An 18,592-nucleotide genomic window follows, 5' to 3' on the forward strand; every position below is an offset into this window, starting at 1 on the left:
ACTCCAGTGTTCCAATGTGGGTCTCTGTCTCTATCTCCATCCATCACCAAATGAAGGTTCTATGAATGGCCCTATCCTATAGCCATACTGATGAATATCTTGGATCAATTTCTTTTTCAGTGACCAATTGCAATGAAGTATATTTAGATAAAGAGTTTACCTGAATAGCAGTGTAACATGTTCTGCCCAGTGCCCCAACAAGCTGGCAAGCCCCAAAGAAAATCACACAGAGATGTTAAAGTTAAAAATCTTCCTTTTTATTTAAACAGAAAAGCAGAAAAAGAGAAAAACAAACACCAGAATTTGCCAATAAGCCACTGCCAAATGGTTATATTAAAAGAAATAGTTAGCCAATAAGAAGCTAGAGGAAATGGGCCAACAGAGTTTTAAATAATATATTTTCTGTGTGATTATTTCTGGAATCTGAGCAGTCAAAACAAACAGGTGGCCCTTATTACAACAGGTCATTGTTAAAAGATGAAACCTAAAATTATTAAGGATAAATGAAGGAGAAGAAGCCTACCTCAAAGGTTCAGAAAATGTTTCCAACAAAATCATATAAGAAAATTTTCTTACCCCAAAGAAGGAAATGCGTACAAAGGGAGAAAAAGTGTATAGAACAAAAAATATATTCAACCAGAAAAGAATCACCCCCTCACCACATAATAATAATAATAAGCCTCAAAGTACAGAACCAAGAAAGAATATTAAAAGTTGGAATGGAAAAGGAAGAAGAATCATATACAGGCAAAACTAGTAAAATGACAATAGATTCTCAATGGAGTCTCTAGAAGCAGAACAGGCCTGGAATGATGTGTTGTACACACTCAGAGTCCTAAAATGATAGACTTGACTATTACACTTAGAAAAATTATCAATCACATTATGTGTAGAAAGTAAGACATATTGTGATAAGAAAAATTAAAAATATCTATCTCCATGTACAAACCTACATAAAGGAACCACGAAGAAAACTTTCAATTTAAGAATGTTATAGCAAGAACCTGGAAACAAGCTAGATATCAATCTACCAAAGAATGGATAAAGAAAAATATGGTACAGATACACAATGGACTATTATTCAGCAGTAAAAAAAACAATGACATCTTAAAATTTTCATGCAAATGGATGGAACTAGAGAAATATATCCTGAATGAGATAACCCAGACCCAGAAAGAAGAACACAGTATTATTCATTCATAAGTAGATATTACATGTAAAGCAAAAGATAATGAGCTTATAGTCCACAACCCCAAAGAAGCTAGTTATCAAGGAGAGCATTAAGAGAAACCTTTAAAAATCTCCATGGGAAGGGGAAATAGACAAGATCTCCTGAGAAAATTGGGAGCATAGTGGTTGTAGGAGAAGGTGGGGTAGAAGGGAAGAGGATGGAGAAGTAAACAGAAAAGGACAACTTGAGGGAACAGGCTAGTTGAGATGGGGAAAGAACAAAGAGGGAGAGCGAGGAAAGAGACATATTGATTGAGGGAGCCATTGTGGGGCTATCAAGAATCCTGGCACTAGAGAAATTCCCAGGAATCCACAAAGGTGACCCCAGCTAATACCCTAGGCAATTGTGGAGATTGTGCCTGGACTGACCTTGCCTGTAGTCAGATTAAAGACTATCTTACATGTCATCATAGAATCTTCCTCTAACAACTGATGGAAGCACATGCAGGGATCTGCAGCAGAACACTGGGCAGAGCTCCCAAAGTCTAGTCAAAAAGAGGGAGGAGTAATTTATGAACAAAGGCATCAAGATCATGATGGGAATATCCACTGAAATAGCTTGCCGAGCTAATGGTAGCACACTGACTCTGGCCTGATACTTGAGGAACCAGCATAAGACCAAACTAGGTCCTCTGAATATCAGTAACAGTTGTATGGCTGGGGAAGACTGTGGGGCTACTGGCAGTAGGACCAGGATTTATCCCTACTGCTTATACTGACTTTTTGGTACACGTTCTTTTTGAAGGAGTCTATATATAGTAGGGAAGATTTTGGTCCTGTCTCAAAGCAATATACTAGGCTTTGTTGACTTTCCATGGGAAGCCTTACCCACTCTGAGGAATGGATGGGGAGTGTGCTGGGAGAAAGGTGAAGGGAGTTGGAGGAGGGTAGGGAAAAGGAACTTGGTTTGGTAGTAAATGAGAAAGCATACTTTTTCAAAATTAATTAATTAACTAATTAAAATATAAAGGAATGTGGAGGGTGTGAGAAATTGTTTTTCTCAAGGAAAGTTTCACATATTGGTGTAGCAAATACCAAATATTTAGTCCCAGAAACTTTCATTAAACAACATTATACAGAATTAATATATGTTTTTATATCTTTTGAAATACATATTATATACAAGTATGGTTGTCACAACCATTAATAAAGAAGGAAGATATAAATTTGGACGATATCATTATGTTCCCAATAGAATTTTATGTGTACCCATAATGAAGAATGGAATCATGTAAATTGTGAACAGTAAATGAAACTAAAGATTATCATATGTAAAAAAGTATTCTAAACTTAAAAAGATAAAATTATATTGCCTCTCATATGTATAAACTAAAACATGCAAATATACATATTGTATATTTATAACTTTCATAGTATATTGTGAAAAGGAAGCAGGGTGTGATGTTATTCTTAGTTTTCAACTTGAATTCATCCAGAATTAATTATATTCCAAAAATAGAGAGCATACCAATGAGAGATTTTTTTCCTTAATTTGAAACAGAAATATATTCTTATGATCTTTGTCTTCAGTCAGTAACCGGCATGTCTTTAATCCGGATATTGAGACAGGAAGACACACTTTAATACCAGCCATACCTTCTGTAGTATGTGTGTATGTGCATATATATATATATATATATATATATATATATACACACAAATGTGTATGTTTTTATGAATTTAAACAATAATATATATATATGTGTGTGTGTGCATGTAACATATATATGTTTATACAATTACCAATAAAACAAAAGAAGCCATATATTGAAAAGATTACCATACAAAAAGAAAATACAAATATTGAAGCATTTGGATGAGAAAAGGTAAGTAGAAAATGGTATGATTATGCAATAATCTCAATATAAAATTGTTTTCAGGTAATATTTTATCCTTCTTGGGCTTGTGTCTCTCAAAGATATTTATAACTAAATAGTTGTACCTTTTTGTCATCAAATTTAGAAGAGAAGGTTGCAAATGAGATGTAAAATTTATAAGGTTGAGAGAAATAAAAGTTTAAGTTCTTTATCTAAGAAATTCTGCTAGTATAAAAGGATAATTTTAGGATGACAAAAGTTATGATAGAACGTGGTTTAGGTGTAAAACTTTGGACTCCCCAAGATAGGATAGATAATAGAATACTTTCTCCAAATTTTCAAATACTACAGAACTTTAGACTTTGTGAATGAAATTCCTACAAGATAATTTTTCTTATGGAAAATAGATTTGCTGTGGTAGAGTTAAAACTTTTGCTTTTTATTTAGAAAAAAATGGGGAAGTGTTTTAGAATATTTGGCCTTACTGTGAAACGCCAAATTTGTGTTAATAAAATTTCCCTTGGGACAGGGGCTGACTTGGAGACAGGAAGTACCATAGAAAGGACAGAGAAGTCAGAAATAAGGATAAAGCGATGCACAGAAAATAGTAGGGAGTCGATTAGAAATTTACCTCTTCTTTCCTTTGGGATGTCTGAGGAGATGTTACTCTTGTTTGGTGTCTGCCAAAAAGGAAGGTTAGTTAGTTGTTTATTAGTTTCTCTGATCGAGGAGGATTTTACCTCCAAATCTGACTCTTGAGTCTTTACTGGTACATAGATTGATAGAGACTGAGATAAAGCCTACATTTGACAGCCATACCCTAGGCAGTTCCAGAGATATGAGAATTCCTCGTAGACCATGTTGAACTAATTCTTCTGATATACAAGTAACTTCAATTCTTTACTCATTGAGTGGTGTGGAATGTCCTTTTGTATGTGTTGCTTTTATTGGTTAATAAAGAAGTTGTTTTCAGTCAATGACTTAAAAGAATATAGTCAGGCTGGAAGAGGGAGAGAGAGAGAGAGAGAGAGAGAGAGAGAGAGAGAGAGAGAGAGAGAGAGAGAGAGAGTAGGAAGTATCAGTGTATCAGGGAGAAGTCATGTAGCTGCCTTTGGAGACAGATGCCTTGGCTGGAGCCTATTGAAACTTTGTCAGTAGGCTACGTGGTGATACACAGATTAAAAGAAATGGGTTAATTTACGATATAAGAGTTAGCCAGAAATACAATTAAGGTATTGGTCAAACATTATTTCAATCAATATAGATTTCTATGTGGTTATTTTGGGTCTGAGCAGCCAGGAAACAAACAAGCAACCTTAGGTTAATATAGGTTAATAGTTAGCCATCTATAATAGTCAAGCTTGTAGTCATGTTAGTTAAATTTTCTAGCTATGTAGAGATATATTTCAGTTAGATAGGTATTCTTCAAATCTTTCATAGTCCTTAAGAATATGGCATTTAAATGTTTAAAAACGTAAGACTTTTATGACAGTGAGACACATCCTTTCTTGGCAGCATCAAGCTACTTCAAGAAAATGATGGGCATTAAAGAAGCTCCTTACTGCTCTTTGGACTGGAGAGGGAGGGGGAGAAAAGTGGGGGGAAGGGGAGAGGGGTGGGAGGAGGGGGAGAAGAATGGGAGGAGGGGGAGGGAAATGGGAGGCTGGGAGGAGGTGGAAATTTGTTTTTTTTCTTTCTTTTCTTTATTCTCCTTTTATCAATAAAAAAATACATAAAAAAAAGAAAAATAAATAAATAAATAAATTTAAAAAAAAAAAAAAGAAGCTCCTTATGGAGTTAGTTGACCATTTGATGGATGTGGAATGATAGGTGAATCAATGATGATCAGGTGTAAATAAATAGAACCTCAATGCACTGTACAAAATTAATGGAATTTATGAAAGTATTTTTTATATTTTATTTTTTTATTGAGAAAATGAAAAAAATTTCCCCCTCCTCCCAGCCTCCCATTTCCCTCCTGCTCATCCCACCCTTCTCCCCCTCCCCCCACTCCTCTCCCCCTCCCTCTCCAGTCCAAAGAGCAGTCAGGGTTTGTGCTCTGTGGAAAGTCCGACGTCCTCCCCCCTCCGTCCATGTCTAGGAAGGTGAACATCCAAACTGGCTAGGCTCCCACACAGCCAGAACATGAAGTAGGACCAAAACCCCATGCCATTGTCCTTGGCTTCTCATCAGCCCTCATTGTTCGGCATGTTCAGAGAGTCCGGTTTTATCGCAAGCTTTTTCAGTCATAGTCCAGCTGGCCTTGGTGAGCTCCCAATAGATCAGCCCCACTGTCTCAGTGGGTGGGTGCACCCTCGTGGTACTGATTTCCTTGCTCATCTTCTCCCTCCGTACCCTCCTCATTGGGACCTAGGGAGCTCAGTCCAGTGCTCCAGTGTGGGTCTCTGTAGAAAACACTATCCTGAGTGAGGTAACCCAGACCCAAAAAGATGAACATGGGATGTACTCACTCATAATTGATTTCTAGCCATAAATAAGGGTCACGGAGTCTACAATTGGTGATCCTAAAGAAGCTAAATAAGAAGGTGAACCCAAAGAAAAACATATAGTTATCCTCTTGCCTATGGGAAGTAGACAAAACTGCCGGGGAGAAAAGTGGGATCTTGGGGTGGGGTGGGTTGGGGGTAAGGGGACATGGGGAGAGAAAAGTGAGAAGGGGAGGATGGGGGGAACTTGGGGAAACAGGATGATTGGGATAAAGGAAGGCTGGACAGGGGAGCACGGAAGCACAATTCTTAGTTAAGGGAGCCACCTTAGGGTTGGCAAGAGACTTGAACCTAGAGTGGCTCCCAGGAGCCCAAGGCGATGTCCCCAGTTAGTTCCTTGGGCAGATGAGGATAGGGAACCTGAAACGACTCTATCCTATAGCAATACTGACAAATATCTTGCATATCACCATAGAACCTTCATCTGGTGATGGATGGAGATAGAGACAGAGACCCACACTGGAGGACTGGATTGAGCTCCCAAGGTCCTAATAAAAGTATTTTTTAAAGATGCTAACTCTCTAAAAGAAACTTAATGCTTGCATTCTAGGAGGCAAACCATCTTTACAGATCTTCATCACAGAAATAAAGGATGCACTGAGAAACAACGACCATTTCTCCAGTAGTAGATGATGGGGCTTTTAAAGAAGCATACTGAGTTTATTTTGACCAAAATAAAGTGTGTAAATTTGGGAATTTTATAGCAATATAAGTCAGTTAGAAAGCAGTGCTTGTTGTTTGTAGATAAAGGAAATACCCAAGAATTTGGCTCAATAATGTTCAATGATTTTCAAAATCAAACTGTTGTGAAATTCCTGTTGCAAAAATGTTGACATTATTTAATAGATCCTTCTTTATTTTAATTGGCACTGAGTAAGGTCAATATTGAACGTTAGACAAAGTTGTTAGGAACAGACTGTTACACTTAAGTGGAATGTTTCTGTGCAGACAAAGATGTGAAGCTCAAGTGGTGTGGCCTCAAGCCCTACACTTCCTACCACCTCCAGGCTCTAGTTTTATTAGAAATTTGAATCTCTATCTCCCAGGTTTAAAATCACAAATTGAATTAATATTTTTTCAATAAATAAAATGGATCTATTGTAAATAAATTAATGAGTAGGAATTAACAGAACCAGTTTAGGAATGAATGATAAAATGTGATGTTGGCTAGTATCAAGAGGATAATTTCCCATAATAAGAAATTTTAGAAACTGCTTAGAACAATCAGAATAAACAGATACCTTATTTATAGAGGGAGCCATTGCTTGACCAATACAATTACCTTTCAAATAACAAACATAATTCTTCTGGTATTCATGTACCTTAATTTTTCTCTACATATTCTTTGTATATGTGTTGCTTTTATTGGTTAATAAAGAAGTTGCTTTCAGCCAATGGCTTAACAGAATATAGCCAGGCTGGAAGAGATATATATAGAAAGAATAGGAAGTGTCCGGGAGAAGCCATGTAGCCACCTCTGGAGACAGACGCCTCTACGTGAGCCTATTGGAAGCTTGCCAGTAGGCCACAGCCACATCACAATACAAAAATTCATAGAAATGGGTTAATTTAAGATATAAGAGTTAACCGAAAATATGTTTAGGCTATTAGCCAAACAGTATTGTAATTAATACAGATTTCTGTGTGGTTATTTCTGGTCAGAGCGGAAGGGAAATGAACACATTGACTCTAGCAATAGATTTGAGTGCCAGAGTGCCAGAATTCCAATGTCAAGTCTAAGATAGCTTTAAAAAATGGATTCTAGACCCACAAAAATGGGAGCCAAGTGCAGCTTCTTGGTAACAGCACTTTTTTTTTCAGACAGGTTCTTTTTGCAATGAAGCTGCAGCAAAAACTCTGTGGTTTCTTCCAAAATGGTAGTTCCCTGGTTCGCCAGCACAAAGGGCTTTGGCTCTTTTGGGAGGTTCAGCTATGGAACATTTAAATGGTTTAAATGGTTTTTGTGAGAAGAATGCTATAACTTGCTTATGGCAACATAGACCCATGGTATACCTGAAAATGGGGTTGTGAGCATGGCTGTCAGAGGCAGCGAACATGCTACTGCCATGTTGTATTGGGTAGAGCATCATGCAGGTTCACAGAGTTGGTCCTAGCCCTGCCCGCTTAGCATTTAAAAAGAAGTGCCCCTGGTCAGAAAATTATAACAACCACATGACGATACAGAGATCAATAGAAATGTATTAATTTAATATGTAACAGGTAAACAGAAATACCCTTAAGCTATTAGTCAAACAATATTGCAATTTATACAGATTTCTCTTTAGTTATTTCAGGTTGGAGCAGGTGGGAAACGAACAAGCAACTTTGAGAAACAGTTCATTTCTACAAACTGCCACCCATGCTTTGGCATCTACTCTACATTTAAGAAACCTTCATTATTGTGCACCCACTGTTTACGATTCCTATCAACACGAGAATAATAAGAACAGAGGCTATGTGTCTACGGGGGATTCAAAGACTAGCAGTTGCATTTTCTCAAGAACTTGCACATGTGTCTTCTGCTCAGTTTTGCAGCACCAGCCTCACTTCTGACTTAATGGGACATGGAGAAATCTAATCCTTGCAATCCATGGGTAAAACAGAGGGAATATCGGGAGCCATAAGACAATCATCTTAAATTCTCAGTTCTAGATATGAGCTCAGAGACACTGGCACTCCCTCTGTTACACTATTGCCATTTGAAAAAAATAATAACAACAACAAAAAATAATAGCCTGGATTATACATCATTAAGTTCTAAAGTGGTAAAAATCCATTTAGCTTTCACTAAGCTACAATTTAATATTTTTATAAAAAAGGTGATAATTTTTGTCCCAAAGTTGGTTTTGAGCATAAATTATGGTCTTTTTAGGCTTCCATTGTTAAGAATATCACATATGCAAAGTTTTAAATTAGCAGGAACCTTTTCAAATATCTTATTAAATATGTGTATGGGGTCTTGTTTACTTATGTATCTAGACATGAGAGGAAGCAAACAATGGGGTGTGGCATTGAGGCCAGCAAAAAGAGCACAGAAGACCTCATTAGAAAAAACATACACCATAAAACACACAAAATGTTCATAAATGGGAAATAAACTTATTACAGACATATGAGGAATTTTCTTATCTAAAAGTTAACATATAAGAAGGTGCATCCTAGTAATGTCAGCAAATAAAACCACAAAATCTTACCTGAACATCTGGGTGGCAATACAAAATTGTCAGGTATTCATGGTTGACACACTAGAAAAACTTTTGTTTCCTTTCCATTCACATTGAGTTCCTCTGTACTAGAAGATTTACATACATTTGTGAGAACAATCCTGCCAGAACACTTAATAAACATTTCTTTGAACTGTAAGTTCAGTCTTTTCCCTGACCACTTTAGGTTTTGGTGCCCTTGCACTAAAAGGTTTAGAAATAAATAACAGTGTTAGGAGGCGTGATTGATATAGATTTCAATGGGGAAATTGAATTGCCACAATGGAGATAGAAAAATATGTCTGTAGTGAAGGAAATCACTTTGAGCATCCCTTTCTTATAGAAACTCCAGTGATTAAGATTAATTGAAAACTACGACTGCCTAAACCAGGCAGGATGACATAGATCAGTGAGGAATGAAGGTGTGGGTGTCTTAGCCAGCAAGGAACCAAGGCTGTCTGTGGTGCTTTTTGAGATTGGAGCAAAACCAAAATGTGTAGGAAAGGAATCTAGTTATAAATATCAGAAAGGACCACATGAAAAGTTATAGAAGTGAGGATTATAGTTGGCATGAGTGTTTTTCTAAGAATATGTTGATTCAGATATTTGTATTTTCCTTCAGTTTATTCATCATATTATATAACACAGTTAACTAAAGAAATATCTTGATGTGGGAGCATTTTGGTGTTAGGGAGAAACTGGTACCAGATAAACCTCCAGAAATACACAAGGATAACCCAAACTAACACTCCTAGGAATAGTAGAGAGTATACCTGAACTCACGATCAACTGTTATCAGACTGGTGACTACAATAATTGTCACCAGAGACACTCTATCATGAAACTGATGAAAACAGGTGCAAGACAGACTTAAACACTGAGTTGAGCTTTGGGGATCTACCTGAAGAAAGAGAGGATGGATTGTAAGAGCCCAGGGGTGTCATGGTGGTGGGACTCACCAAGAGATCTGAGCTATTGGGAGCCAGTAGACTCTGGATCAATTGTTAGGGACTTTCCACGACATGGACCTAGCTACTCTCTGCATCTGTGTAACAGTTGTGCAGATTGTCTCTATGTAAGGCTCCCAGCAGTGATATTAGGTTCTGTCCCTGATGTTTAGCTGACTTTTGGAAGCATGGTCCACATGGAGGATTACCTAGCCCAACCTTGATGCAAGTGGAGGAGCTAGGTCCTGCCTCATCCTGATGTGCCATGCTTTGTTCCAGCCTGTGGGTTCTGCCCCTTTCTAAAGGGAGAAAGAGGAGGAGTGTAAGGGAGTCAAGTAGATGGAAAGCAGAGGGAAACTGGGAGAAGAGGAGAGAAGAAAAAACTGTGTTTGGTATGCAAAATAAGTGAAAAAACACTGTATACAAAATAAATAAATCTTATTTTATAAACGAAGAAAACAAAAGAGGACACACAGTAGAAAGATAACAAGGAAATGCAAATATGGACACTTTTGGATGAAGAAAATGAAACTTTAAAATGACAAAATTATTCTATAATTTCAGAATAAAATATTCTAAAAATTAACTATTTTCAAATAAAGACAGGATTTCAAAATATCGATTTCATTGTTCATATTTATCAACAATATATCATCATAACTCTGTAAAAATAGGTGAAAATCACTAAGAGGCACGCTGAAAAAGGACAAGGTGAAATAACTGTTCACTTTTAACTTTTGTTATCACAGGGACAGAGTCTACTTGGAAGAGAGCTCAAACAGTGCCTAGTTGGTTTCTCAATGATGCTCCAAAGTACAAAAGGTCAGTTCCCATGGCCGCATTATAAAACCTCTGTACTACGTGGTCACATTTGTGCCTTGGGAAGGCTAACCATGGATCTAGTCATGGTCTCGGTGCTCATTCTGACATGTCTGCTTCTCTTCTCACACTGGAAACGAAGTTCTACGCAAAGGAAGCTACCTCCTGGACCTACTCCTCTGCCAATTATTGGCAACATCCACCAGATAGATGTAAAAAATGTTCACCAAGCCTTTACCAATGTGAGTACACTTCATGCTTGTCTGGCACTTTGTATAGAGAGATGTAAGTGATCTGCTGTCAGAGAAACTCTAGTACTAGAGAACATATTTTTAAATGGGTGTAAAGTGAAAAACAGTAAAGTTGTTTTTGTCTTTTCTGAGACTTGCCTATAGTACTGCAGTTGCAATTAGTAATAAACAAGATTTCAGGTTACAGAATATTAAGGACACTAATTTTATAATATAATCACAAAATTAAAAGTTTTATCTACTTTTTCAAATCCATCTTTCATAAACATTTTCTATTATTTTACTGATGGTGAAGACTGAGGGATTATAGTGAGATTTTGTGATCTAACAAATAAACATTGCCTAAAGAACAAAGTGCAGAACTAATTTCAGGTATGTGTTAATTAAATTAGAACTAATTAAAGTTATGTGCAGTGGTGGCACATAACTTTACTTCCAGGACTTAGAAGACAAAGGCAGGCAGACCTCTGTGAGTTCAAAGCCAACTTGGGCTACACTATACTGGTCGAGTCTCAAAGGAAACAGAGCCATGTGGTAGTGGCTCACACCTTTAAGTCAAGTACCAGGGAGGTAGAGAAGGGAAGTGATATGGTTGGGCAGAGAGGGAACTCAAGGCGGGAGGAAACAAGAGCTCAGATGTGCTCTGAGAATGCCATCTGAGGATACAGTCTGAGCATTCAGTCTGAGGATTCAGTCTGGAGATGCAGTTTGAGGTTCAAAAGACAGGATCACACCTTTGAATCTGAGAATTCTACAGAGGTAAAAGTCCCTCTAGTGGCTGGCTGCACTGCTTCTCTGATATCTCAGCTTTCACCCCTAATATCTGACTCTAGGTATTTAATATTAAGGCCAATTGGAATTAGCATTACAATGAATATTTATTTAAATGAGTCATAATTGTAGAGATACATTGTTCTTGGATTATTCATTCATGCCTTACTCTGTAGAATTAATTGGATCCTGATTAAAAGTAAAGCAAAGGGCATGATATCACATAGGAAAAGGAAACCATAAACAGTGCGGCTTAGCTTATACTGTGGTTTCCTGATCTCCTTTGATACCATACAAATCCTATGCCTGGGACCAAAAATACTTCATGATGAGAATATTTTTTCTACAGTTCTGTATATTGTGGTGCAGCTTCTGTGACGCTTACTCTGTACTTTTGTAACAATAGATGAGGACTGAATTTGAACTCTTGTGCTGACACAAGAGTTTAGATGTTTACCCTTCTTCACAGGTTTTGTAATTTTTAACAGAAAGTATTCACAGCTGGGTCCACAGAAGTCATGTGACTATTGATTCAGTGTGTAGTTAGCGAGAGAATGATCTGCATTATCCAAAAAATGGATGAGCATAGTGTGGATTTGAAGGCTCTACTCGTTTGCATTAGAACCCAGGAAATGAGTGTGGAATTTTTACTTCAGGTACTTTGTAAAATATGACAAAGTGATCTGTTGAATATCATAGTAAGGTGGTTCTTTCTCTTTAGACTATAAGTGGCCTGGGATATTGCTTGGCACCCAGAAGGTCATTTATATGAAACAATCATCATATTGAAAGGTATATACAAACTTCAAACTTAGTTTTTCTGCATAAAAATATTTTAACACAGTTCTATTGCCAATATGAAGAGGTCAACTAATTGACAATTTTAGAATATTTGTGTTTTCTATTATCATTACAGTTCTCTAAAATCTATGGCCCTGTGTTCACTCTGTATTTTGGCATGAAACCCGCTGTGGTGTTGCATGGCTATGAGGCAATAAAGGAAGCTCTCATAGGTCATGGGGAGGAGTTTAGTGGAAGAGGAAAAGTCCCTATTTTTGATATGGTTTTGAAAGGCTTTGGTAAGTAGGCATGTGCTTCTGTGTATACTGGGTAGTGTATGTAGTGAGATGGAGGGTGGAAAGCAGACGTCATGTTTGCTCTTCAGGAATAAGTTTGGGACTCTATATGTGTGACAGGTCTGTTCCTTTATCTATCTCTCAGACATACTCCATAGTCTTCTATTCCAATTTTTTTAGGCATTGCGTTTAGCAATGGAGATATATGGAAAGAAACAAAGCACTTTTCACTCTTAACCCTGAGAAAACTGGGTATGGGGAAAAGAAGTATTGAGAACCAAATTCAAGAGGAAGCACAGTTCCTTGTGGAGGAACTGAAGAAAACCAATGGTAAGTGCAGGTTTATAAGCTGACGTTTACATCGTGTTCTATGTATATCTGCATCAGTCAATTTTTCCCATCCTATTCAAAGCATTGTTTTCTAAAGAGATGTCATGGGTATGGGTCTCATGTTAACTTTCTATAGCATTATGGAGCCATACATTCCACTCATCAAAAATAGGGTTTTGCTTTGCTTATCATCTCACCACAATAGAATTTCCAATAGCAATAGTTACTGATAAAACATAAGAACCCTGGCAAAGTTTGAATTAGCTTTCATTCCTTCACATTCCTTTTCTACACTTTTTCTTTCTTTCTTGAACAGCAATGATCTAGAATTCTTCTCTAACGTGTCTGAAGGTCCTTCTTGTATTTTGTTTGTAGTTTTTGGCAACTGTGGCATGATGTAATAATTTCATTTCTCATATGAGTGTAATAGACTTCTTTTTGATTAGTGTATCTCAGCTGTTTGCATGGTATCAGAATGATATTGTTATTCCTTCTTGCATAACATTTAGGGTTTGATTTCTGGCCTTAATAAAACGTGTATCAACACAAATATTCAAAATAAATGTACACTTGGAAATAACTAAACTTAGTTATTTTACTTAAAAAGTTGGCATTGTTGGCTCTCTAGCATTTCCCTGTGTGTCTTCAGTCTTCATGTCATTTTCCCCTTTAAGGTTTTGTGTTAGAAAAGTGATGGTTGTTTCTTTGCCAACAATGTGGATGCTACTCCTGTTGCTTATGAATGAACAATCTTATTATGTCTGTGCATCCGTAAGTGAATTTGTTTTAGCATTCTTGAAAAATATAATAAAAGACTGGCTATCAGATTGTATATATGATTGACATACACACATACAATAACAATCTCAAAGTCTTACCTTCCATATGCTCTGCTTAAACAAAGCATATTGATTAGAGTACTGTATTATGTTAATTGTACAGTAAAATATCAGTAAGTTCTAAGAATTTCTTATGCTTACTAACCAACTTTGTTAAATCAATTGCCCTTATTTGAGTATAAATTAATTAGGATCAACTTCAATACAAATAATTTTTGTCCACTAAAAGGAATAAAAACAGAAATAATCATTTTCTCCTATCTAGTTATTCTCTTCTGTGTAGTCATAAAAATAATTTAGCCAAGTGTGTGATATCATCCATAGGATGTTGACTCTTCCCATATCATCAGAAATGAAGGAACAGTATGAAAAGATAAGAACTCAGTTTAGGTTGATGGAGCATTTACTCATCCGATTTTTTTCTTTTGTGCTAACTGTAGTTTGTGTCAACTTGAGCAAAACTAATCAACACAGAACCTGATTACTCATTTCCTATACTGGTGAAATCAATCACATGATCTATGTAATATATACGTTTTAGTCATTTCTGGATACACTATCTTGATACTTACTCTAAAATAGCAACGAAAATATCCACAACTGTCAGTTTGCCCAAATGTATTGAATGTGAAGTTTGGCCATAATAAATAATATTTCTTTATATTGTTGAAAATCCACTGGATTCTGGGATGAGACCGTGGAGACAAGTTTCTAATGACAGATCATGAACTTTGTTTTAAGTCACACTGAATTTTTTTCTCCTCCATTTTCTTCTATTTTTTCTACTTACCATCCAGTTTTCCTTTTATCATACTTTCACTACAGGTATTAACATGAAATAATTTTTTGTAAACAGAAAAATTCACAGTTTTAATCATGAATATCTGAAAAGGAGAGTCTTCAATAGTTTTCTCATGATTTTTGCTTTACCTGTAATGGACTTTGCAAATATAGGCTCTGATACAGTTTAGTTATGTAAACAGATCATGGCATAGTTAAACATGTTGCATTTACATTTTCTTCCCATAGATCACTGATTTTCCCTGTTTTTCATTTTTTCTCCTAATTCTTTGATGTTTCTACATGATTCCATATATTCCAATTACTAGCACAATAGATTGTAATTTTTGATTTCCTTTGGGTTTTTTTTTCTGGCTTGCTTTTTGAAATAGGATATCTCTGTGTAGAGCTGAATGGCCTGGAAGTAGATCTGTAGACAAGGCTTGCCTGGAACTCAGATTCACCTATGGCTCACAGAATTGTCCTCTCCAGTTTTCCAGGATCTGACACAGATGGGAGCATTGCTGAGATTGGCCCATGGCCTTCTCAGCCCTGCACACCAAGCACAGAAACCCTGCCAATCCAGACAGAATCCAGGGACTCTTTTCCCTATCAATGATGAGCCACAAGGGCTTATATCTTTATTTGAGAAAGGAGATGTTGAGTAGTCACTGGTACCTATTCTCAGAAAATATTTCACAAAAGCAAATGATTAAAATTTAGTAGTAAAAAATGTTTTCATGTAAGTAAGAAAGAACACTTGAAGTAAATTATTTCAGTCCCGGCTGCAGGAGCTACAAGACCTTATTCTTTAGAAAAACAAAACATAACAAATTACAATGAAAGAAACATTCACCTGTAGGTTAAAACAACTGATATGCCAAAGTACCTATCAAAGTCAATCGCACTGTCTCAAACTCTTTTATTACAATAACTTGCCTCATTAGATTGCCAAGGAGGAGGAAAAAGACTAGAATGAAAAGAGTTGTAATCAACTCAGTTATATCTCAATCAGTTATAATCAACATGGATAATATTCCAAAGGCCTACAGTAGTTCCACCTAAATATTTAGTTTGTGACCTTGGAGCACAGACCCATTTTGATGTCAAGAATCACTACTATATTTTCACTGGCTCTTATAAGACAAATAAGCTGCAAGACTTTTTGATATATTTATAAAAGTTTTTTTCTGTCCTAAGTGTGAGAATCTTGAAACAGATCTGCATGTCATGCCAATGGAACAAACAATAGATGATTCTTATAATGTCCATGGGTATCAAATTGGTTTCACATATATCATAAATTCTGGACATTCATTATCAAAATCCCTAGTGAGAATGGTGACAGCAATTTAAGAAGTAAAAGGAAAGTGAAGAAGACAAGGATTTGACATATCATAAAGGGGATGTGTGATGCGGACCTTTAAGTGGTACAAATCTTTCCCAGATGGATGGAAATAGAATCTAAAACTATATATTTCAAAACGATTTGCAAAAGTGATTTGTGTTCAAATAGGATCAATAATAAAATTTTGAAGGATGTGGAGAAAGTATCTTCTCACAATAAAAGAAAAGATAACGTTGAACATATTTATGTGGTATATTTAAAAATGTAAGTATACCAAAGATTAAAACGGTGTTATCTGCCAAAAATGAGATGAAGACATTGATGTTGATGCCACATATATAGAATGATGTAACTTAACTTAAAAACGTACTGCCAGAAAACCTTTTTTATTATAAGCCAGCAGTGCCCCATGTACATACAAGAAATGAAATGTTTAATATCATGCTACAATTTATATGAAAATGCTATTATTGTGAATGATCTAGAAGTAAGCCCAATAAGATAACTAGAGAGTACTTATGCATTACTGAGTAATGGAAGTTTGCTCATTTGATAAATGTTTTAGAACACTAGTATTGGACTCATCATACCTCATTTATATAGCTAACAAAATAAATAATTAATATTGGTCATTGGTCCATCTTTGGACTGTGCATAGTCTGTTAATATAATTGGTTAATTTTTAGGATGTAGTGCCATTTATTGTAAGATCCTTCAATTGGTAGGTTTTTCTGTTACAAACCTTGTAGAATACAAAGAAACACTTTCTAGTGACCTTACCTATTAGGATACAGAATGCTCTAAAAGTGTCATCAGTATCCTTTCAAATGGGCAACGGGTAATTCCTGCAATTCAGATGATCAAATGACAGTGTGACATCCTCACAAGAAGTAAAAATGATCTGCATATCTTAATAAAAAAATTTTTAGTCATCGAGTTATGACTTTTCAGTTGGCATACGGCCACCCCAAAGTAGGCTTGTAACTGTGTTCATTGCTTGTAACTGTGTTCATTGCACATTGGATGATCCAGGGTAATTATAAACCAAAAAACATTTTTCATGTGTTCTGTGGTTGCTTTGTCCTGAGAGTAAAGCTTTGATGTGTGGTTAAACGTAAACTCTTATACTACTAATTAGGAGAATCCAGAAAAAGGAGCATTTACTCTCTAGCAGAAGTGAGTAGAGAATTTCACATTTTAATCTCATAATAGAATTTTGGTATGTTTAGACATACTGTATGTTGTGTACGGCATGCTTCCCCTTTACTCCCAAGAATAACCAACAATTTAATGCCTTTTATTTTTATATATAATATCCTGTATGTACTTCAGGTTTGGATTACAATCTTGCCAAAATAATTGTTACTGAGTACTATTTACTCCTCGATCCCCAATTGTCTTTTTTGAAGGGAAAACCAAAGTAAGAATTAAATAAGTAAATAAAAATCATTTTACAGATAATAGCAAGTACTTGAGGTTAAACCAGCCAGTAAAATAGACATGATCTCTTCTTAGTAAACTAGTAAGTTTGAAGATTAAATGAAAAGTAAGGTAAATATGATTGTGTATTATTCAACAGGTAAGTATATAGTGGTTAAGAATATTCAAAATTACAATTCCATTTAAAATGTTTAAATTACTTTCAGTAGTTAACAAAGAGCAACATTTCTACTTCGTATATTTTAGTAATATTTGGCATTTGTTTCTAACTCTTCAGGCTCACCATATGATCCCTCCTTCATCTTGACCTGTGCTCCCTGCAATGTCATTTGCTCCATTATTTTCCAAAATCGTTTTGAATATAATGATCAAGTTTTAGTTAGCTTGATAGAAAAACTGAATGCGAACACTAAGATTCTGAGCTCTCTCTGGGCACAGGTAAAGCCAATATCCTTTCCTTATGAGAATACACTTATGCTCTTTCTTCCTTACAGCTCAAATTCAATATGGATCATGAAGGAAGGAGGTAACCAGCTGAGAAGGGCTAATGTATTATGGAAATAATTCTTGGAAGGGAGGTCTAAACCCATAAGTGTACAAATAGCAAAAACTTAGATCCTGATGCCAACGAACTCAAGCCTAATTGTTTCTTATCCATGAATCTTCCTGTTGATTACTACAGAATTATTTCTTAAAATACTGCATTTGTTTTTATAAGAGTGATCTGTCATTCACTGCTGTAGGGAGAGCAGGGCCCCTTTTTCTGTCTTGTCCAAGCTAGCTTACACACGGAATAATCACCCAGAAACTGTATTCATTTAAACACTGCCTGGCCCATTAGTTCTAGCCTTTCATTGACTAACTCTGACATCTTGATTTAAGCCATTTCTAATAATCTGTATGTCACCATGAGGTCGTGGCTTACTGGGAAAGATTCAGCATTTCTGACTCTGGCAGCTCCATGGAGGCTCTCTGACTCTGCTTTCTTTTTCCCAGAATTTAGTTCTGTCTTCTCCACCCACATAAGTTCTGCCCCATGAAAAGGCCAAGGCAGTTTATTTATTCAACCAATGAAAGCAACATATAGACAGAAGGACCTCCTACACCAATTCAAAGGACCTTTTACTAACCAAATACTTTATCTTCTTTTCATTAAGCCAATTCTGAACATAATACTAGGGAGCTTTATTTTAGTATAGACATAATATTCTCTGAAAGGAGGAAGAGTATTAAT

General features: G+C 36.1%; 1 protein-coding gene across 2 annotated transcripts in view; it reads left to right on the forward strand.

Annotated features, from left to right (window-relative positions):
• Positions 1–10,589: 10,589 nt before the first annotated feature.
• The window catches only part of LOC142850439 (cytochrome P450 2C26-like), a 29,119-nt gene continuing 21,116 nt past the window's right edge, over positions 10,590–18,592 (forward strand). For both annotated transcript variants that reach the window (XM_075973990.1, XM_075973992.1), the window contains exons 1-4: positions 10,590–10,765; positions 12,462–12,624; positions 12,802–12,951; positions 17,636–17,796. In XM_075973990.1, coding sequence (XP_075830105.1) covers positions 10,598–10,765; positions 12,462–12,624; positions 12,802–12,951; positions 17,636–17,796 — 642 coding nt within the window. In that variant the 5' untranslated portion in view covers positions 10,590–10,597. The remainder of the gene's footprint in view (positions 10,766–12,461; positions 12,625–12,801; positions 12,952–17,635; positions 17,797–18,592) is intronic.

This window comes from Microtus pennsylvanicus, chromosome 5 (genome assembly GCF_037038515.1).
Source record: "Microtus pennsylvanicus isolate mMicPen1 chromosome 5, mMicPen1.hap1, whole genome shotgun sequence".
NCBI classification, from domain to species: domain Eukaryota; kingdom Metazoa; phylum Chordata; class Mammalia; order Rodentia; family Cricetidae; genus Microtus; species Microtus pennsylvanicus.